This window comes from Emys orbicularis, chromosome 1, assembly GCF_028017835.1.
Source record: "Emys orbicularis isolate rEmyOrb1 chromosome 1, rEmyOrb1.hap1, whole genome shotgun sequence".
Taxonomy (NCBI): Eukaryota; Metazoa; Chordata; order Testudines; family Emydidae; genus Emys; species Emys orbicularis.
In genome coordinates this window covers 6665411-6687831 of record NC_088683.1, presented here as the reverse complement: position 1 = coordinate 6687831, position 22421 = coordinate 6665411, and the positions used below count along the sequence as shown (strand labels likewise).

Genomic DNA, 22421 nt, shown 5'->3' with positions numbered 1-22421 from the left:
CCCGCAGCCAGCCCCTGCTGCACCCCCTGCCCTGCCCGCAGCCAGCCTCTGTCTCCAGCCAGCCCCTGCTGCACCCCCTGCCCTGCCCGCAGCCAGCCTGTCTCCAGCCAGCCCCTGCTGCACCCCCTGCCCTGCCCGCAGCCAGCCTCTGGCTTCAGCCAGCCCCGCACCCCTGCCCGCAGCCAGCCCCTGCTGCACCCCCTGCCCTGCCCGCAGCCAGCCTCTGGCTTCAGCCAGCCCCGCACCCCCTGCCCGCAGCCAGCCCCTGCTGCACCCCCTGCCCTGCCTCCAGCCCCGCACCCCCTGCCCTGCCTCCAGCCAGACCCTACCTCCAGTCAGCCCCTGCCCTGCCTCCAGCCAGCAATGTACGTAATATATAATTTTGTTATTATTCATATAGTTATGGAAAGTAAATAATACATGGAAGAAATGAAAGAGGTTTTTTTTACGTGTTTTTGTTTTTTAGTCATCCCTGCCGGGGCCCCACCGAAAATGTTCGAATTGGGCCCCGCACTTCCTAAAGCCGGCCCTGGCTGGGAGTCAGTGCTGGCTGCGGAGGGGGGGTGCATGGCCCCGTTGGGGGCGTGTGACTCACTGTGGGGAGCGTGGGACAGGGGGGCTGAATGCTCCGAGGTCAGACCCAGGAGGCGCTGTAGCCAAGGGGGCTTGCCCTGGTGAGCGCGCGCCCTGAGGGGTGTCACGCTGCCCCAGGGTCCTGTCGGGGCCCCCTGAGAGCGGTGCCAGGGCCCTGAGCCTGGACACCCGTGACAGGAGCGATGAATACAGCTCAGTACAGAAACTACAACGTGTCTCACTGGCCGCAGAGGGCTGGGAAAAGGCTGACAGCTCCTCTCCTCAGAGCGATACTCTCCCACTCCTGCAAACATAGCAAGGAAGTAACGGAGCTTCTCCCTGAGGAGCAGGGGGCCAGCCCGGCTTCCAGCCAGCGGCTCTGGCCAGCAAGCCATCCCTTGTTCACCACCGGCAAGAGCAGGTCTGACGAGATTTGGTGGGTCCCTGAATAAGCCCGACTCCTACAGCTAGGCTCCGACTGTCAGGGGGTGCCATGCAGGAGACAATCCAGTCTCAGCAGTGGTATCAATGTCACTTCCCAGTGAAAGGCACAGACTTCACAACGGGGAGAGGAGGAATAAAAGCTTGTTCGAGACACCGTGTCCAGGTTGTAGAATTTTATTTTACAGGGAGGTCGTACTGGGCACTAGCGAGTTATAGACAGGCCCAGCTGTGCTTCGTGTCCAGTGCCTTAGACAGAACTATCCAGCTACACTTGTTTTTCCTGTTTGGGTGGTCGCCTGCCCTGGTCTGCACATGGTTCTGTCAGAGCTGTCAGAGGAAGGGTCTCTCCCTTCTTCCCTCCCCTAGGAGGCCAGTTCCAGAGCAACCATCACTGCCCACCTCACTCTGCCATCTGGGTCCCTTTGCCACTGTCAATCTTCCCATGCATTAGGATTTCAAATGGCTCATTACAAACCCCTTTGGGAGGGGTTAGAGCAGGGGTCCCCAGAGTGCAAGCACAGTTCTTTGCCTAATGTAGTCAGTACATGGTCATCCTCAGCTTGACTACACCCAGTGCAGACTGCATGGCCTGCTATGGGTCCAGCATGCAATGGTGGTCTTGCTTGGCACTCAGACGGAGTGTCTGGAGGCCACATCCATATTGTCATGATGAAGAGGGCTACATTCTGCTCCACTCTGCTGCGTGTTGGCTCAGGCTGCTGGCAAGCTGCCAGCGGGACAGTGCACCTGGAAAGACGTCCAGGAGCATCCAAAGAGTGAATCTGGTCTCATTGCCTGTCAAAGGGATTTTGGTCTCCTGCCTAAACCTTCTGAGCTAATGGGGTCTCTGACTGTATGTTGACTTCTACTAATCTGAAGGCTTGAAGCACCACAGCCAGCTGCAAACAAATGCCTTTCAGGATGTCGATGAGAGGGTAAGTCAGGTTCCGGACACTGCAAAGGACATTCAACAGGAATAGCAGCAGGGGCTGCAGGAGGCTGTTAAACACGGCGACCAAGAAGGGCTTAAGAATGTGATCGCCTGCTGTTGTCAGCAGGCCCACCACCAAGACCTGGAGGGAGAAGATGGATTTTGGTTAGTTGCTTGTTTTTGCTGAATATATTCACCAACCAGCAGGACGTACTGTATCCGGCTGTGTGCAGTGGAACTGCTGAGTTTATGAAGAATCCGTGCAGGGCAGTCCACTAACAAGGACCCTGTTAACAGACCAACCATTGGGGTTGATGGTATCCGGATACAAGCTCAGGCTGGAGGGAAGTTCTCCAGGCTGAGAAGGGGGAGAGCAGCCAGAAGAGGCCGAGAGATTGAAGGGCAGAGAGAACAGTAGAGAAATCTCCATTTCTCCCCACCACAGAAAACGGTAGCCTCTGTGTACTAGAGATCAGAAAAATCCAAAGTCAGAACAAAGGTGAAACTTCCCCAGGTATTATAGAGCATTGGTAACCGCGTGAGGGGTTAAGATGAAAACCAGCTTCCCATTACAAGTCTAGTTTTCAACCCCTCAATGCAAATTCCCCCCAAAAGGAGCTGATCCTCTTTACCGGACACATTTCATCCCAGGGTAGAATCTGACTGAAGTACTGCAAGGGAATCGGGAGTTTTATTCTTAGTGCTGTAAACATTTTTCCATTCTTGACTCTGAGAAATTTCAACCCTTTTCCTAAGCTAGCTTTGGCTCATCCGTCTCCAAAACGGCTGGGCCTCCACCCTCCAGAGCCGCTTTGCTCACTGAGCAGAGGCACCTTTTGGTATCTGGGGAAGTGACGGATTTATAGAATCATAGAATATCAGGGTTGGGAGGGACCTCAGGAGGTCATCTAGTCCAACCCCCTGCTCAAAGCAGGACCAATCCCCAACTAAATCATCCGATTGCAGGGTTTTGTTTGAGAATTTCTTAATGTTTGTGAGATTCTTTCTAATCTGCATGTCTCTGTCTAGACAACCTGGCGGATCAAGATACTAGTCTTCCTTTAACTCCTTTTCTGGAAAGCAGGGAGAGCTTCCACACAGGCTTGTTTGCTTGTCTTAGATGGACAGTTCTTTTATGAATCAATTTCTTTGGTTCCCCAAACCAACCATGCAGGTAAAATTAGCCGAATGTTGGAGGTCCCTGAGCCCTCCAATTCCTAGAACACACCCTTCTCTCAAAGGGACGAGGAGTTCCAGAAGCGTCTCAGACTTTTAGAACGTTCCCGAGGCTATGCAGCAAAGGCCACTGGCCTCAAAAGCCAGGGGCTCTACAGGGGTTATCCTCTTTTCTATATGGAAAAGTAAGTTGTGCTCCCTGAAGGCCAACGTATCTCTGGATCCCATTTACTTCGCCCCCTCCGCTGGGAGTTGTTGACTTCACTATTTAGGCTAGGGCTTGGTTACAAAGGAACCAGCACTTATAGAAGGAGAAAGTGGGATACATACACCCCTCATAGAAGATCTACTGCAAGAGGGTCTGCTCAAGGAAAACCTCTCCCACTGAGATGGTAGAGGCTCCACCAGCCACACTGCTTCACTCACACAGAATCCAGCCCTCTCCCGCATACCCAAAGAGCACAGAAGAGCGTGTTTTGATTAGAGTTTGGCAATTACTTAAAAGAAGCCATGTTGATAAAGCAGAGTCAGGACTTTCATTTTTGAGTTTTCCATTTCTCCTCCTCATCCACCCACAAACCTAAAGTCACCCCCTGTAGCATCAGTTCTAGTCTCCTAGGAAGGTTCTAGAGAACATCCTGTTTCCTTCAGAGGACTGAAGGTGTGCCCACCTCTACCAATACAGTCCTACATTATGTCTGGGCGGACGATGGTCTTAAATTGAGTTGGGATAGGCCAAAGGCATGTGACCAAAAAGGATGAGGTCATAAGAAAGAAGAGCTAGTGTGTTAAACTTATAGTGACTGTTTGAAATACCGGTGTTCTCTTATTTAAGGTTTGGGCTAGAATAACAGAAATAAAACACAGTTAACTGGGTACCAGGTGCAGTAAATAATTGGATATATAAGAAATTCTTTCATCTGGCCTTAGCTAAGATCCGATAGTTGACAATGACATCGCTTCTTTGTTAAAGTGTATAGAAAAGTAAACTCTTAAAGGGTTCTTTGCAAATACCTGCCTGACCACGCTGGAGCCGACCCATACGGGTCTACGCACCCCTGGGTTTAGCCCATTTGTAAGTATCTTGCTCAAATGCTTGTAAATGTTTTGTTACTAAATGTTTGGATTTACTAAATTGCTTATTTTAGGTATGTTTAGAGCAATTTCGGTCTCTAGAGTTAACCAAGGAATGTAAGGTTAAATCAGTGTCTTGGTAATACCCTGCATCGATGATGAAGGAACACTACCATTACAATCTGATCCTCCTAGGCTGCTACCAGAGGTGCCTTTCTAGGAGCAGGGAGGCCAGTGGAGCTCTGGGAAGGGCACTACTCACCTGGAACACTGACTTGCCGAGAAAGCGGACCAGCTCAATAAGGAAAATGAGGACCACGTTCACCAAGATCCTCAGCAGGCCAAAGAATTCCCTCAGGTTTTGCTGAATCACCTTCTCAGAGCTGCCAAACGGAGAGGAAACAAAGGTTCTTACACTGGCCGGAAAGACCAAATGGCTCTTTGGAAATGAATTGTGCTAGCTCTGCCCTGGGTGTTATGTCAACATAGAACTATTGTAAGAGTAAAATGACCCCCAAACCCCACCTAGCCAAACTAGGGGCCAACGCGGAGCTTGAAGAACCCCTTCCCCCAGCCTGCCTTTGACAGAAATGTCAGGCTGGAAGGGACCTTGAGAAGTCAAGTCCAGCCCCCCGCACTGAGGCAGGACCAAGTGCACCTAGACCTTCCCCGACAGGTGTTTGGCCAACCTGTTCTTAAAAACCTCCAATGACAGGGATTCCACAAACACCCTAGGAACCCTATTCCAGAGCTTAACTGCCCTTAGCGTTAGAAAGATTTCCTAATAGCGAACCCCAATCTCCCTTGCTGCAGATTAAGCCCAGTAGTGCTTGTCCGACCTTCAGTGGCCTTGGAGAACAACTGATCAGATCCCCCCTGTCGTCTTGTCTCAGGACTAAACATGCCCAGTTTTTTAACCTTTCCTCACAGCTCAGGCTTTCTAAACCTTTGATCATTTTTGTTGCTCTCCTCTGGACTCTCTCCAACTTGTCCACATCCTTCCTAAAGGGCAGCACCCAGCACTGGGACCCAGAACTCCAGCCGAGGCCTCGCCAGTGCCGAGCAGAGCAGGACAATGACTTCCCGTCTCTTCCATACATTTCCCTACCTTTCCAGGGCACAGTTGAGGCCGGCGGGAAGGGGCTGGGGAAGAAGACACCCTTGCACTGCTACTGCTACTGCCTTCACCGTACCAAAGAAGTGCAATTTTCAGGGCCACTAGTCAACGGTCCATTCATTTTAGAAGGGAAAATAAATAATTCGAGACAGCTGCAGGCGGGGACTTCCCACAGGACAGCGAGTGCCGGTTACCTTTCTGCCAGCTTCATCATGTAGGCTTGCTCATGATCTTTCTTAGGCTTGTAATAATGTCTGTTCCCATAGTCAAAGCAGTACATGCGGCTGAAAGAGCCAAAAGCAACACAGTGAACACCCCCAGCGTGCAGCTGGCTCCCTTTCACAGTAACAGCAGGATGACTTCTGACACTGTGAGAGCTGTCAGAACGGGCATCCCAGAGCCACCATTACCAACACACAACTTTGCACACGAACTCTGGATGGACTGGGGGGAAGCTATATGCGGCGGGCACCACAAGGATGTCCACAGACAATGCTATTCATGGAGGGGAGTGTGCCCTCTAATGGCAAAACAGAGAAGTGCTCTGGCAAGGCCCTGTGCACAGAATTTTTTGTCCAAAAGGTTTTTCTGACTAGCTTTAACAAACATCTGCTTTAATGGTGATAATCTGAAAAGTGAGCGGGCGGGGGGGAGGGGGGAGTTCCACGGTACTGTCCCTCAGTGACTCAACAGTGTATTCAGTTTGCGAGTAAAGATGTTTCCCACCCCCGCATCCTCCCCGCAACTACCAGCTGTGCAAAGTTCCCTTATATCAGAGTCAAGCTGGGCTCTTTCCATCCCATGTGCCCCCCCACCAATGGTTCTACGGGCCGAATTACGTTTTCAGTGACATCTGGGCCACTCCTTTAGCTGCTTGCACAGGTGTAACTGTCTGGAACTTAGCAAACAATTCTGTGGCTGACACCTGAGAAGGAAAAGACTCCAGCTTGCTCGTCCCTAGCACATTGGTAAAAATAAAAAGCACCACAAAAATGTGCAGCCAGAACTCTGAACATCCAAAAGGAGCAGCCCTGTTGCGTAGTATGTTACCACTTTTACAGTCGCTTTCCAGAGGAGAACGACACTTTCAATCACCTTTGTCTGCACTGCTGAAGGTACAGTTTGGCAAAATACAAACTGAAGAAATGATTGCTGATTGGATGGGACATGGAAGGCCCTGGAGCTCAAAGCTTTGCCGGCCCCTTTTTCAGACACTGCTGCGGTCACCTCTCTGGGGTGGATCATGGTAGCTGGTTAACAGAACACAGCAAGAGTTTAGAGCAGGAAATGGGGGGGGGGGAAAACCCCAAAACTTTCCAGTTGAAAGTGCCGGTGAAGTTTGAGGGCTGGTCTACACTACAGTTACGTCAGCTTAACCACATTGCTGAGGGCTGTGAAAAACATCACGTCCCCTGCGATGCAATTAAGCCAACCTATGCCCCCCTGTAGATACTGCTAGGCCGGCAGAAGAATTCTTCCATCGACGTCGCTACTGCCTCTCGGAGAGGTGGCTCTACTACAGGGACGGAACAACCCCCTCCGGGCGCTGCAGTGAGTATAGTAAATGCCTATGCTACAGAGCTGCAGCTGTACCACCGTCGCGTTTCTAGTGTAGACCTACTCTTAGGGCTTGGCTACACTTGCAAGTTAGAGCGCATTAAATCAGCCCCGGGCACTATAACTCCTGCGGTGTCCACACTGGCACGACACTTAGAGCGCCTGGGCACTGCAGCTGGAGTGCTCCTGCTAATCCACCTCCACGAGAAGCACAACGCTTGCTGCGCCCAGGGCCGGCTCTGGCTTTTTTGCCGCCCCAAGCAAAAAAAAAACCCGGTGGGGAGGCCGGAGCAGCAAAGCAAAACAAAGAAACCGTGCGGGGCGTCCGGAGCCAGGGTGCAGGGGGACTCCCTGCGCTGCAGACGTGCCCTGGGCAGCCCCGGCTACTGGGGGGGAGGGAGCGGGGGAGAGAGAGAAGGGGGGCGGCCAGGGCTTCCTTCAGCAGAGCGCTCGCCACTCGGCCTCTCCCGCCGCGCCGCCTGCCAGGAGGGCTCCGCGCCGCTCCGGTCGGCGGGGAGGGAAGGACGCGGGCTGCCCTGCCGGGCTTGCTGCAGACCTGGCACCGGCTGGGGCAGACGGAGTGCGCAGTCCGCTCCCAGCAGGGCGCTCCCCTCCTCCGCACCGCCGCCCCCTACAGAGTGGCCGAAGCGGCAAACCAAAAAAAAACCAAACCTGCGGGGCGGCCGGAGCGGTAAAGCGCAAAAAAAAAAAAACAAACCTGCGGGGCGGCCAGAGAGGCAAAGCGCAAAAAAAAAAAAAAAAAAAAAAAGGATTGGAGGGAAGCCGCCCCTTAGAATCTGCCGCCCCAACCACGAGCTTGCTCGGCTGGTGCCTGGAGACGGCCCTGGCTGCGCCCTGGCTGAAATGCCCGGGTGTCAGTGTGGACGATGTGTTGCATTAGTGCGTTGTGACTGGCCTCCGGAAACGTCCCATAATCCCCTGAAGTCAAGTGGCCACTCTGGTCATTGTTTTGAACTCGGCTGCAGGCATGCGGATATCCCCTTTGAAAGCTCCATTTTTGACAGCCGGCCGCTTATCGGCCCCGGGACAAAGAATGCTGCTGCTGCAGAGGCGTGCGTGTGTGTGTGTGTGTGTGTGTGTGTGTGTGTGTGTGTGTGAGCGAGAGAGCGCGAGGCGGGGGCTGATGTCAGGGTTTCCCCCTTTTCCCCACTGCTGTCTGAATTTACAAGACAGCATGCTGACACACTCTGCCCCCCAAAACACACAGTCTCTCCCCCCACATACACACAACACACTCCCTGTCACATTCCACCACCCCCCCATTTGAAAAGCATGCTGCAGCCACGTGCACACTGGGATAGCTACCACAATGCACTGCTCTCTGGGGCGTTGCAAGAGCTGCTAATGTGGCCACGCCAGTGTGCTTGCAGTGACAGTGTGAACACATGGCAGCGCTTTCCCTGCTGCTGTCTCCGAGGGCTGGTTTAACTCCCAGCGCTCTACAGCTGCAAGTGTAGCCATAGCCTTAGGTAGAAAAAATATAACCCACGTTGGGGTGTGGCCGGAACAGCAGGATTAATACCCCTGTTACTGCGAGAAGTGCTCTACAGCTTTAGAACCCAGGTGTGACAGGAACAGCCTGGGAATCTGTCTGTGTGCACTTATGAATTCCAGTTGGATTTTACACATATACCCTTATGGGGGTTGTTTGCTGCATTATACCTCTTGTGTTAAAAGGAGGGGGACTGGGCCTCTGCCCTGAATGGGACAAACTTCACAGACCATCAACAGTTGTCCTAGCAGGACAGTGGAGACTCCTTGGAAGGACTATTGACTTGCTAATGACTTATCAGATCCACCCCCTCTAAAACAAAGGGTGTATGGAGGTGAACCTATCACAGCTGGGGTCCAAGGTCTCACTGGGGCTCATGACCAAACTGCTTATAAGCCAGAGTGCTTCTGTGAGTGCTTGAGCAGAGAGAGCCCAGAAGCAGAAGACTAGGCAGCAGGAGAGGGGGTGCAGAAGAATTTGGGATTCCCTGGAAGACACTGACTAAAACATGGACACTGCATCGATCTAACTACATTGACCTAAGTGCTACGTCTCTCACAGAGGTGGAGTTATTAGTCTAGTGGGCAACTTACATCAGCGTGAGCAACGTTACAGTGTAGACGCTTACTGAGTTCGGTTGATGTAAGCTGCCTTACAGCAACCGAACTCTGTATTGTAGACCAGGCCTCAGACTGTCCCATAGTTCCACAAACCAGAGGGTCCAAAGCTTTTGTGGAACTCTGGGAGCAAGTACTTGCTACTGGGGAGTTTGGGGAGAGCAGCGCTAGTTTCAGGGCCAAGGGGTCCCCACTGCCAAAAGGGGTGCCAGACATGGGGGCTGCACCTGTAGTGCCTGACTAGAGGTTCAAAGCCAGAGAGACAGTACCTAAACTTCATCAAGCCCTTGCAAGCCAAAAGCCTGTGGGACCCAAGGTTTGGGTGCAGGACAGCAGCCTGCTGAGTGTCCAGGAAGGGAGCTCATCTAGGGGTGTGACACCACATATGGTCAGGACATAAGTTATGCATCATCTGAAAGATGGTGCCTCCAGCAACACTGCACTCCTCTCTCCCTGAGAGGGAAAGGGGCTTGGTTTCACTACCCACTCTGACTCATTGACCCAGTCTACCTTAATTAGTTTGGGGGATATAAGAAAATCGCATACCAAGGGATGTTGCTGCAGTCACCAAAATTCATCCCAGCCTAGAACTTCCTACTAGATGCCCAACTCCTAGTATTTAGGAATCAAAAATGCCCTGAGAAGAGGGGAATGGGAGAACGAGTCCACAGGAAAGGGAAACAATGAGATAGAGGCCTTTTCTAGGAGCAAGAAGAGAAACAAGCTTTTCACTTACGGGTCATCTTTATAACTAACATCTGTTACAGTCCTCACTTTAACTCCTTCCTCCACGGGACAATCAAGCTTTCTATACACTGGCTCCGTAGTGAACCCATAGTTAATCCAACCAAGCTGTCAAAGAGAAGATACAAGAGTATACATAAAACATATCAAACTGTTTCACTCTATCCAAAACCCAAGGACTGTTTCTAACACAATTTCTGGAAGAGAAAAGTTCTTTGCATTCCTGCGCTTTTGGATGGCTTTTTTTTCTCCTGATAAGCACATTAGTTTGTTCTTTTTGAAGAACACACTCATGCTGTACATGGTTCTTTGTAGAATTAGACAAAATAGACCTGAAGTCTCCCCTATAAAGGGCAGTGTCGATGCAAGAGCATGACTTCAGGAGATGGTGGAAAAAAAGTAATACAGATTTCATCAAGCACAAAATCCTCCCCAATAACTATCATTCTGGGGAAGCAACCCCTCCTTGAATGTACTGATGGCAAATGACCACCGGAACAAACTACCAAGGGAAATGGTGGATTCTCCATCTCTTGAGGTCTTCACACCAAGACTGGATGCCTTAGTGGAAGATAAGCTTTAGCCATACAAGTCACTGGGCTCAATACAAGGGAAACTGAATGGCCAGGAGGTCAGAGTAGATGACCAGATGGTCATCTTCTGGCCTTAAACTCAAACCCTTGGCCACTCTTGGCAACATTAGAAGCTCTCCTTGCTCAGGGGTCTATTATTACCACTCCTAACCACGAATAACATGCTTTATGTCTAGTATCAGTCATTCATTCAGTTCTTGATTGCTCTGCTGTGACGGTCAATGATGGGGGTTTACATGGGGGCACCCACCTGCCCACTAGGAACAGGACTGAGATCCACTAGCTCACTTCAGACCCAAGTGACAGCCGTGAGGATGGCAACTTCCATGCTGGGTTGGCTGGGAACCAGTCACAACAAGCGAAAGGCTTTGTACCCCAGTCCTCTACAGTGAAGGGTTGTAAAAACCAACCCTCAGCAGCAAAACCCCACAGGCCTCAAGGAAGGGCTGGTACCTCACAACCTCTAACTGTCAGAGAAAAGAGACAACTAAGGGGGGATAGGAGAGAGGTCTGTCAGATCACGAATGGTGTGGAGAAAGTGAACCAGGAAGTGTTATTTACTTCTTCACGTAACACACGAACCAGGGGTCACCCAATGAAAGTAAGAGGCAGCAGGTTTAAAACAAACCTAAGGAAGTATTTCTTCACACAACACACAGTCAACCTGTGGAACTCATTGCCAAGGGATGTTGTGAAGGGCAAAAGTATAATTGGGTTCAAAAAGAATTAAATAAGTTCCTGGAGAAGAGGTCCAATAGCTATTAGCCAAGATAGTCAGGGATGCAACCCCATGCTCTGGGAGTCCCTTAATCTCTGACCACCAGATGCTGGGACTGGACTGGACAAATGCCCTGTTCTGTTCATTCCCTCTGAAGCATCTGGCCCCGGCCACTGTCAGAAGGCAAGTTACGGGGCTTGATGGACCATTGGTATGACCCAGTGTGGCCATTGTTATGTCATTTAAGAACTGAGGCCCTATATAGGATGGCATGATGCCAGCTTCACCTTTAGCATAAGACGGTCCAGCTTTGGCTTCATATAGTTGTACCCTATTATACCAGTAGAGAATGTGGTCCCTAAGTGAGAGTGAAAGAAAAAATGCATGTGCAACAATGCTAGATTTTACTGTCCACGAACAGGCATGGGTAATGTACCTACCTATTGTAGGGTTAGCCATAGTGCCCATCACTATAGCAACTAGCTCTACCGGAGTTGACTTGTACACAAATGAGCTCCAAACCAGGATAGAGGTGCATGGGCAGAGCTGTGCTGGGACAGCTGGCACTGCAGAGCACCTGCTCACATAATGCCAACCTAAGCCACTCAGTTCTTCATTTCCAAGAGCATAGCTTTTTTCTGCTCTGTTGTCTTTTAAACCAACTGACCAAAATGCTGGATGAACTTTATTATAAAGACAGGCCCAAGCAGCAAAGCTCCCTTGAAGCATGTGCATGCGCGTGAGAGCTCAGGGGTGGGGCACAAAAGTTTGGGTCCAATGTATTGCTTGCAAGGGACTTGGTAAAGTACAAACACATCCAAGTTATGATTTGGCCCTGCAGAATGGTGTGGAGGCCTGAATACGGGGCCCACAGACTGCATTGGGGCAGAACTTTGCATATGCTCAGACGTAACTTTTGGGAGTATTGGGCAAAAGCCCTTGAACATAGATCAGTCAGTGATCTTGCAGCTCGCTAATCACCATCACAGGTTGGCTAGGGCCTCTAGACAGAGTCGTCTCAGCTGAGCGAGTGCCACAGAGACACAAAGTATTGGAGTTTTCAGAAGTCAGGTGACTTGGCGAAAACTGTGCGGTTATCCTGAGACACACCCAGCTTTGGGATAAAAGGAGTTTTTAGGCACAGCAGAGAACCAGACAGGGTTTCCAGTCCAACCTCAGACACAAGTAGAAGGTAATCAAGTGGTTAAACCTCTTCCTAAGGAGAATTTTATTAACTAAGCAGACAATTCCGGAAGACAGAACTCTTCAAAATCCCCTTCAGAAATGAAAGCCAAACCTCTAATCTCCATTCTGTTAGCACAACAGAGGTCCTGGGTTGAGAGGAACATCCCAGTTTGGGCTGATCAAGTGCCAAAAGAGTTTGCAGAACAAAAGACACAAGGATGAGCAGCCCCACTCTAGAAGCTTCCACATTTTTTTACGGGGAGGCACTTTCATATCGGGGTTAGAGCTGAGCCTGAGTCGGGACAGGACAATTCAAGGGCTGGTTGAAGGCATCTGTCACGGAGTGTGGGGGAGTCAGGGCTCTGCACCCCCCACTTCCTGCGATTCACCATGACTCTCAGCCAGCCAGTAAAACAGGAGGTTTATTAGACGACAGGAACACAGTCCAAAACAGAGCTTGTAGGTGCAGACAACAGGACCCCCTCAGTCAGGTCCATCTTGGGGGGGCAGGGAGCTTAGATCCCAGCCAGCTCCAAACTGAAACTCTCCAGCCCCTCCTCTGCCTTTGTCTCTTTCACGGGCCAGGTCACCTGATCTCTTTGTTCTCCAACACCTTCAGTTGGCACCTTTGCAGAGGGGGGGCCCTGGCCATCAGTTGCCAGGAGACAGGGTGTCGGCCATTCTCTGTGCAGACATCATCACACTGGCCCTCTTGGGCTCTGCAACAATCACACATCCTGATCCCCCCACCTAGATACTTCAGAAATGCATAGGGGAAACTGAGGCACCCACACCGTATTCAGAGAAAACATTAAGAACATTCCTACTTCATCACAGCATCCAAGGGTAGTCACACTCAGAAAAGTATCTTAGATTGAAAGCTCTTGGCATAGCATCTACCTGAACCTGATCTGAGCTTTCGGGCATTACCGTAAAACAGATAATAAATAAGAACACTATGAAATAATAATCAGCACTTGACTCTTCACTATCACCTGGAAAAAATGCCGGACTGCGAGAGATTTAAAGAGCTCCATCAATTTACATTATCAAAACGAAGCTCAAGAAGGAGATGGATCCCAGCCCACCTCACAGCTGCTTGCTCAGTTACCAGTGAGGATACAAAGAGCAGAAGATTTTCAGTGTTTAGGTAGGTGTTTGCAGCACTAGCTACTGGGGAGAAAATAAAAAATCATCTATTGACTTGTAAACTAAGCTCTCTGGCTCTTCAATCACAGCCTGAGGCCGGCATGGCTCTCACCTCTCCAGAGCCTTCTGCAGCTGGGGTCTCTCCTACTGAGCATTTGCTGTCATGGCCACTTTTGGCATCATGTGCCAATTCGATCGCAGCGGCGTTTACACCAAACACACCCTACTCTGCTTTCTATCACACTTGTCACTCCAGCAGCCGACTGATTCCATTATAGGGATTGAAACACAAGAGCAGAACAGATGTAGCTGATCAAAGGCTAAATAAAAAACAAGAGGTTCCTAGAGAATGCCCCCAGACAGCTTGCAGAGGCCATGAAGCAGCTGCCCAGGATGCGGAGTTGAGAGTCTCCAGAGGCTTTTTGGATGAGTTAAGTATTCACCGACTGGGCTACAACGCCGCTTGAAGCCTCAGAGATGTTTAGCTGCTGTAACAGGAGACCAGAGACCAGTGTGAGAACCATTGAGCTCTACAAAATACAGCTCTCCAGTCTAGCTGGCTCTGAGGATCCACGCCCCACAGAGGGATACTGATATCTTAAAACATACCATTTTGGAATCAATTACATGAGCACTGGCCAAGTCTATAGATCACTACCGTTAATTTGTGCACTACATTATGGATACATGTATGTAGCTAGGCAGTCCTGACTCTGCCTGTTGTAGTGGCAAGGCACAGGGAGGTTGCCTCAGACACATATATATCGAAATAGGACTCTCAGAGTCCTGTGCTGTACTGAATTGGGAACTGCCACATGAAGCTACAGAAGGCTTTGGGTGGCCTCCACGCAAGTGGGTACAGATGGTCCATTACCTCTTTCAGTTCCTCTTCACGCTCCACTTCAGAGCCCTCTGCCCACTTCCTTCCTGCTCCTCCCAGTGGAGGGGGAGAGTTCCTCTTCTCAAGCCCAAAGCTGTTCTTGTTCCCTCTGCCATCTGGGAAGCAGGGCGGCTGGGTCTGGTTTGGAGAGGATTCTAGACAAATATTCCAGCAAAGGAAACAAAGAGGAGCATTAGAGTCAGATGCTGCCGCCAATGAAGTCTGGGCTCGAGGGGGGAGGGGCTTGCAGGTTTTTTCCTCTTTTTCTTTGGAAAAAGAAATACAGACGAGTCAGTAGCTCCCCCCTAAGCAACAGCTGGCTGAGTCAGGAATCAGATTTCACAGCAGCTGGGAGCTCAGCCAGCCTCCCATTCTACCAGCACCTCGATGATCTATCAGATGCTGCCCGTGGACATAGACTGCCTGAAACCACATCCCAGCTGGCTGGCTGCATCATGCTGAAGTCACACTATCCACCTGCTGCACACAGCTCACGATGTCGCTAGCTAAATCACACACCTTGGGCAACACAGGCCTCTCTCACCAGCTCTTCCTTAGCTGGTGATAGCAGGTTTCTTCCTACTCCAGCTCCTTTGCTCTTCCTGCCTTTTTCCAGGCTGCATCTTGCATGTGAACTCCCCTCCCCAGTACCCAAATTCATTCAAATCCCTCCTTCGCACTCCCTTCTTCTAACAAGCCTCACTTTGTGTAGTGTTCCTTGCCACAGAAAAGAGGCAGAACTAGGCTGCGATCAGTACAAAGGGGACTCTTCATTGAGGCGGCTGGACACAGAGAGACCCTGTGGTTTTCCCTGACTCTATAGCTTCCAGACTGTGCTGCCAAGTGTCACTACACAACTCCCGAAAGCCTGGCCTGGACCATTCAGTCATGGAAAGACCTGCTGACTATGCTAGTGGTATCAAAAAATCCCCCAGTTGCCTAAAGCCTCTCACAGCTGACTTGTTTGGCCTGTAAGCAGCTTGGGGCAGAGAACACATCTTCCTGCATGGAGCATGCTGCAGGCACCTAATGCATCTTTGGAGAATGTCTCTGTGTCCTCCAACTCAGAGCAACAATATACCATTTGAATTCAGGTACTGCCTCCAACGTGCTAGACACGGTCCAAACACACACTCCCTGCCCTGAAGAACCTATGATCTAATAATACTTGGCACTTATAAAGCTGGGCCAGTATCCTCAGCCCCATTTCACAGATCGGGCAGATGAGGCAGAGAGGTGAAGTGACCTGCCCGAGCTCTCACAGGGAGTCGGCAGCTGAGTCATGAATAGAACCAAGGAGTCCTGGCGGCCAGCCCCACTCACATACAAATTGCAAACGGATACAGTCAGCAGCAACATACAGCCTTCCCCCGCGCAGTGACCGTGCCTGGCCCGGGCCAAGTTACCTTCAGTTTGTGTGCTCTTGGCAAGGGGCTGCATCCGCCTCGGACTTTTGATCTCAGACGGAGCCTCTGAGTTGTCACACGCCTCTCTTTTTTCAGCTGGTGCTACAGCCAGCTTAGCCAGTGGTGGTGGATCTCCTGTTGGAAAGTAAACAGTACGAGGCAATGAAGAGGCATTCAGGGAACAGACAGGAGACTGAATGGATAAGAAAGGAGTCAGTGGACAGAATTTAGTACAAGCTCTACCGAGGATCATCTAGTCCACCCCATAGGCGCCGACTTCCCGTCTGCCCCATGCGTGCTCGACCCACCTACCCCCCCCGCCACCCCTGGCCCTGCCCCTGGCTGCCCCTGCACCACCCTCGCCCTGCCCCAATTCCACCCCCTTCCCCCAAGTCCCCACCCTTGCCCCGCCTCTTTACCGCCTCCTCCCGCAAGAGTGCCATGTCCCCAATCCCCACCCCAAGAGCCCTAAGCGCTGCCAAACAGCTGTTAGGTGGCGGGAGGGAAGCGCTGGGAGGGGGAGGAGCAGGGACGCGGTGTGCTCAGGGGAGGAGGAGGAGAGGAGGGGGTGGGTGCCAGGGGAGCTTGGCTGCCAGTGGGTGCAGAGCACCCACTAATTTTTCCCTGTGGGTGCTCCAGCCCCGCAGCACCCACAGAGTCGGCGCCTATGGTCCACCCCCTACCAAGCCAGGACACACTCCCCAGATAGGGGATGGTATCAGACTGTAAAGCAATCATCTTTTACTATTAGGTGGTTACCTACTAGTCAGACAATATTAGACCAGGGCTTTGGAGCGGAGCCCAGAGCTGGAGCGTGGACCAGTAGGTTTTATGCCTGGAGCTGGAGCGGAGCAATTCAAAAATCTGATTGCTCCAAATCCCTGTATTAGACGGCAGCTGTTCACTCCTCACTCTAACGCCAGGTACCGCCCTCTCTAGGAGTCGTTCAACTTTCAGAAGTGTGTTTCCACCCCTTGGGCATTGCCGGGGCTAGTTCTCACATATCAAACCCTCCCGCCCCAGCATCAATTTCTCTATACTCTGAGTTGCCTCTAACTGATCTTTGCATCTCTCTGGGACTGAGGTGATGCTCACGGGGGCAGAGACAGGACAGCTCCAGTGCGTTCTGGCAAAGGGCATCGACAACATTCATGAATTAAGCCACCCACCTTCCCCCACCCGCACCCCTCTACTGTGCCAATTCATTCATTGATGAATCTCCCTTTCCTCTCATCTCACCCAGAAAAAGTCCCCGGCCAAATATACAACATGACCTGGTTCTCTATTTTAAAGCTGGCTTCCGCTCTCTGATGCAATTGGCCTGAGAAAGGGTCAGCACACAGTCATTTGGAAACTGAGAAGTAGCTAGGATACCAACTGGCTAATTCACTAGCTGCCATTCTGCACCAATCCCAACTTCTATACGATTTTTACATTCAGGCAGGGTGGTCATTGCTAGCTTGTCTCTGCCCATGGACAATTCCTGAGTCCACTGGATTTTCAGACAAAGTGGAAGTGCTCTTTCCCTCCACGGCTTTGTTCAGACCTTACAAATGCTGGGTACATTTCAGAGCAGGATAGCTGCTTGTGGAAGAACACGCTTACTCAGCTCTAAATGCACTCCTCTTGCTCCAGCGTGGTTTCCAATGACAGAAGTGGAGCAACTGGAGTTTAGAGGTTTGGTTAATTTCTAATTTTAACATGTTTCTGCAACAGGATCCAGCAAACTGAGAGATCCTGTAGAGAAAAGCAGAGCTGGAATATTTTTTACCCAGAATAAAGAATGCAAAGCATGGTTCCGGTTCTTGTAGAAGGCCTTCAGGCACAATCATCCCTTCGATTGTCAGGGGCCTGGGTGGGTATCTGTGTTTTTGTCTTGTTTTCTTGATGTTTTTATTTACCTTGAGCATGTTCTGTTGAGCTGGGCTGGTAAACAAAGGCTCTCTGATTCTTCACGGAATGTTGATGAGATTTAGCATCTGTGGGGTCTTGATCTAAGAGAAATTAAGGAAAACAGGTACAAGAAGTAAACCGTCTACTGAGCCAAGCCACAGGCCACTCAGAGATGGCCACAGTAAAGAGTCCTGAATAGAACAGGATCCCTTTTTTCCAAATCAATAAGTTATTCCAGTCCTGGGCTCCCCACGCACACAGCAATTCTGACGTCCCTCAGTCCTGGCCCACAGCCCTTCTGCTCTTACGTCCCCACACTGCTCTACCAATGCATCCCACTACTCCTCAGCTAGAACATCCTCTACTGCCGAGAATCTGCTCAGGCCAAGCAAACCTGCCACGCAGGTTGAACTGTGCTAATCTTGGGGCGGTTTGGGAAGGTAGAATATGCACAAGGCTGAGAAGAGCACAGCCATAGACCAGTGCATTGACGCTAGTGGGGGGTTATATTTGTGTCTGATGCAGAAGTCATCTGCAAGTGCCAATGACTCCAAGGTGCGCTGGGCCAGCCCATCAGATTGGTGGGGAGCTGGTAAAATTCACTGATATAAGATTTGTATTTTTTTAAAGAAACCAGCTTTATAAAAAGTTGAGATCCTTTAACAAAGGCTTCAAGCAGTGGGGCTTGGGGGAAGGGGAGAGCGGAGCTGCAGCAAGCTCGGCCTGGCAGGCCAGGGTTGACAGGACTACCATACTTGTCTCTGCTGCACCTTCTGTGTGCAAGCAAGGTGCAGGACTGATGGCCTCACCAGGTGTGTCTACACTGGAGCTGCAGGTGTAACTTCTAGCTCTGGCAGACAGACCTGCGCCAGCTGTGATGGACTAGCATGCTACAAATAGAAATACTGCTGCAGCAACGTGAAGGGCTAGCAGCCTGAATACATACACAGGGCTTCAGACGGGAGCTTTCTCCAGGCAGCAAGCCCCAGCTCCAGTCCCATCCAGTTCTTCAGCTTCCCCTGTCAGGAAAATGCTAGACTGGAAGACAACTCCAAGTGACTACAGAACATGAGATCTGTTCTCCAGGCCAGTCAGAATACAACCCAATAATGACAAACCTGCCCTTCCCTCTATCAGATAAAGTGATCCGTTACAGTCTCAAAGAGAACCTGAAAGGCACCCTACGACCTCATCTTCAGGAGAGTTCTGGGGACATTACCTATCAAAGTTCCCTTAAAGTCCTCAAACGGAGGGTTCTTCTGGTCCACTGTCCTGCTTGCCACCTTTTTCCTTGGTGCCTGAAGATGGCTCTCCCCCTCAGCAGAGGCTCTGGACACTTGCGAGTGGGTGGAAGCAATATTCATCCATGAACTGTAGAGATTAAAGGTCTAATTAGGAAAATAAAGGGCCACATACATGCAGATGAAGTTTCCCTCCCCTAGGGTTAAAAGCCAAGCCTAAATGATCTGTGATGATATCTACCCCCAGTCAGGAAACCTGTGATCTAGTTGTGCAGATTAAGAAGATATTTGAACCGGAGGGGAAAAAAATCAGCTGTCTGGATTTTGTGGCCATGTAAAAAATTCTAAAATGGTTGGCCACGTACTGGTAATTTGGAACACTAACATCTGATGGTCCTTCAAAGAGAAGCTTTCTGTATTTGGTGCTGCAATGCTTCCATACGATCCATACACGAAGGAATTCTCGTGTACAGCAGGGATACAGACTGAATGCTATTTTGCCATGCAACACCTCATAAACCTTATGGTGAAGTCCTTGCACTGTCTCCAGCTGATCCCCACTCAGCCCCTTGATAAATGCTGAGTTTATGGCTCAGTTCCCACACCTCCCCAGATGAGAGCTGTTGTGCTAACTGGGCCTACAAATGTACCCGAATTGTGAGTTAAACTGTAAAAAGTGAATGAACATTTATAGCGCGGGTAACAAAATGGAAGAACTAGAACTACTGGTGCAGGAAGTGAAGCCAGATATGATAGGGATGTCAGAAACATGGTGGAATAGTAGTCATGGCTGGAGTCCAGGTAATGAAGGCTATGTGCTGTTCAGGAAAGACAGAAATAAAGATAAAGGTGGTGGAGCAGCTTGTATGTTAATGATGAGGTAGACTGTAAAGAAATTAGAAGTGATGGAATGGATAAGACAGTCCATTTGGGTCAAAATCACTTGGGGAAAGAAAACTACCAGAGGCTACTCTAGGATAGTGCTCGGGGTATGCTAAAGACCCCCGGATCCAATCTGGATATGGATTGACACCTTGTTAATATTTTTAATGAAATAAATACAATCGAAAATTGTGTGATTATGGCAGACTTTAACGTCCCAGATATAGATTGGAAGACAAGTGCTAGTAATAGTAATAGTAGGGCCCAGATTTTCCTGGATGTGATAGCTGGCAGATGTCTTCATCAAACAGTCATCGAACCAACATGAGGTGATGCCATTTTAGGTTTGGCACTGGTGAGTAGTGAGGACCTCATAGAAGAACTGGTTGTAGGGGACAACCTTGGTTCGAGTGACCATGAGCTAATTCAGTTTAAACTGAATGAAAGGATAAACAAAAACAAATCTGCAAGTAGGGTCCCCGATTTCAAAAGGGCAAACTTTAAAATATTAAGGGAATTAGTTAGGGAAATGGACTGGACTGAAGAACTCAAAGATCTGAATGGGGAGGAGGCTTGGAATTACTTTAAATCAAAGTTGCAGAAACTTTGCCTGCATCCCAAGAAAGGGGGAAAAATTCATAGGGAAGGGTTGCAGACCAAGCATCTCAAAGAGGTGATAAAGAGAAAGCAGAAAACCTACAAGGAATGGAAAATGGGAAGGATCAGCAAGGAAAGCTACCCTTTGGAGATCAGAAAGTGTAAGGATAAAGTGAGAACTGCTAAAAGCTAAGTAGAGTTGGACTTTGCAAAGGAAATTATGTCCACCTAAGTTAGGTCGGCACACAGCCGACGCAGTAATTAAAGGAAAGAAGAAATAGGACCGCCAAGCACTGAGGATGGGGTGGAGATTAAAGATAATCTAGGCATGGCCCAACACCTAAACAAATACTTTGCCTCAGTTTTTAATGAGGCTAATGAAGAGTTTAGGGGCAGTGGCAGGGTAGTTAATGGGAACAAGGATATGGAAGTAGAAATTACCACATCCAAGGTGTCAAGTATCAGAGGGGTAGCCGTGTTAGTCTGAATCTGTAAAAAGCAACAGAGGGTCCTGTGGCACCTTTAAGACTAACAGAAGTATTGGGAGCATAAGCTTTCGTGGGTAAGAACCTCACTTCTTCAGATGCAAGTAATGGAAATCTCATTTCCATTACTTGCATCTGAAGAAGTGAGGTTCTTACCCACGAAAGCTTATGCTCCCAATACTTCTGTTAGTCTTAAAGGTGCCACAGGACCCTCTGTTGCTTTTTACACATCCAAGGTGGAAGACAAACTCAAACAGCTTAATGGCACTAAATCAGGGAGCCTGGATAATCTCCATCCAAGGATATTAAAGGAACTGGCACACGAAATTGGGAGCCCAATAGCAAGGATTTTTAATGTATCTGTAAACTCATGGGTCATACCTTATGACTGGAGAATTGCTAACATAGTACCTGTTTTTGAGAAAGGGGGAAAAAAGTGATCCAGGAAACTACAGGCCTGTTAATTTGATCTCAACTGTATGCAAGGTCTTGGAACAAATTTTGAAAGAGAAAGTAGTTAAGGACATAAAGGTAAATGGTAATTGGGATAGAATATAACATGGGTTTACAAAAGGTAGATCATGCCAGACCAACACAATCTCCTTCTTTGAGAAAAAAAACTGATTTTTTTGACAAAGGAAATGCAGTAGATCTAATCTATCTGGATTTCTGTAAGGCATTTGATATGGTTCCACATGGGAAATTATTAGTTAAATTGCAGAAGATGGGGATCAATATGAAAATTGGAAGGTGGATAAGGAACTGGTTAAAGGGGAGACTACAATGGGTCCTACTGAAAGGTGAACTGTCAGGCTGGACAAAATTTACTAGTGGAGATCCTCAGGGATCGGTCTTGGGACCAATCTTATTTAACATTTTTATTACTGACCTTGGCACAAAAAGTGGCATTGTGCTAATAAAATTTGCGGACAACATAAAATTGGGAGGCATTGCCAATATGGAGGAGGCCCGGCATATCATACAAGAAGGTCTGGATGACCTTGAAAACTGGAGTAATAGAAATGGGATAAAATGTAATAGTGCAGTCAGGCACTTAGGGACTAACAAGAAGAATTTTTTCTATAAACTGGGGATTTATCAGTTGCAAGTGACAAAGAAAGAGAAGACCTGGGTATGTTGGTTGATCACAGGACGACTATGAACCGTCAACATGATTGCGGCCACGAAAAAGGGTAATGTAATCCTAAAATGCATCAGGCGAGGTATATCCAGTAGAGACGAGTAAAACGACACTAACACTTCCAATACACTGGTGAGACGTCATCTGGAATACTGTGTGCAATTCTGGTCTCCCACATTTAAGAAAGATGAATTCAAACTGGAACAGGTGCAGAGAAGGGCTACTAGGATGATCTGAGGCATGGAAAACCTACCTTGCAAGAGCAGACTCAAAGAGCTTGGCTTGTTTAGCCTAACTAAAAGAAGGCTGAGGGGAGATATGATTGCTCTCTATAAATATGTCAGAGGGACAGATACCAGGGAGGGAGAAGAGTTATTTCAGTTAAGTGCCAATGTGGACACAAGAACAAATGGATATAAACTGCCCATCAACAAGTTTAGGCTTGAAATTAGACAAAGGTTTCTAACCATCAGAGGAGTGAAGTTCTGGAACAACCTCCCAACGG

At 49.4% G+C, this 22421-nt stretch overlaps 1 protein-coding gene across 2 annotated transcripts in view; it reads right to left on the bottom strand.

The window, feature by feature from the left end:
- Positions 1 to 1176: 1176 nt before the first annotated feature.
- The window catches only part of LOC135876110 (uncharacterized), a 29569-nt gene continuing 8324 nt past the window's right edge, over positions 1177 to 22421 (bottom strand). Inside the window, exons 2-9 of one of the 2 annotated variants that reach the window (XM_065401293.1) lie at positions 18790 to 18941; positions 17579 to 17671; positions 15678 to 15812; positions 14266 to 14426; positions 9739 to 9854; positions 5510 to 5599; positions 4461 to 4581; positions 1177 to 2090 (exon numbers count right to left, since the gene is read on the bottom strand). In XM_065401293.1, the coding sequence (XP_065257365.1) occupies positions 1839 to 2090; positions 4461 to 4581; positions 5510 to 5599; positions 9739 to 9854; positions 14266 to 14426; positions 15678 to 15812; positions 17579 to 17671; positions 18790 to 18941 (1120 nt within the window). In that variant the 3' untranslated portion in view covers positions 1177 to 1838. The remainder of the gene's footprint in view (positions 2091 to 4460; positions 4582 to 5509; positions 5600 to 9738; positions 9855 to 14265; positions 14427 to 15677; positions 15813 to 17578; positions 17672 to 18789; positions 18942 to 22421) is intronic. The other variant, XM_065401300.1, reaches the window with a different exon arrangement.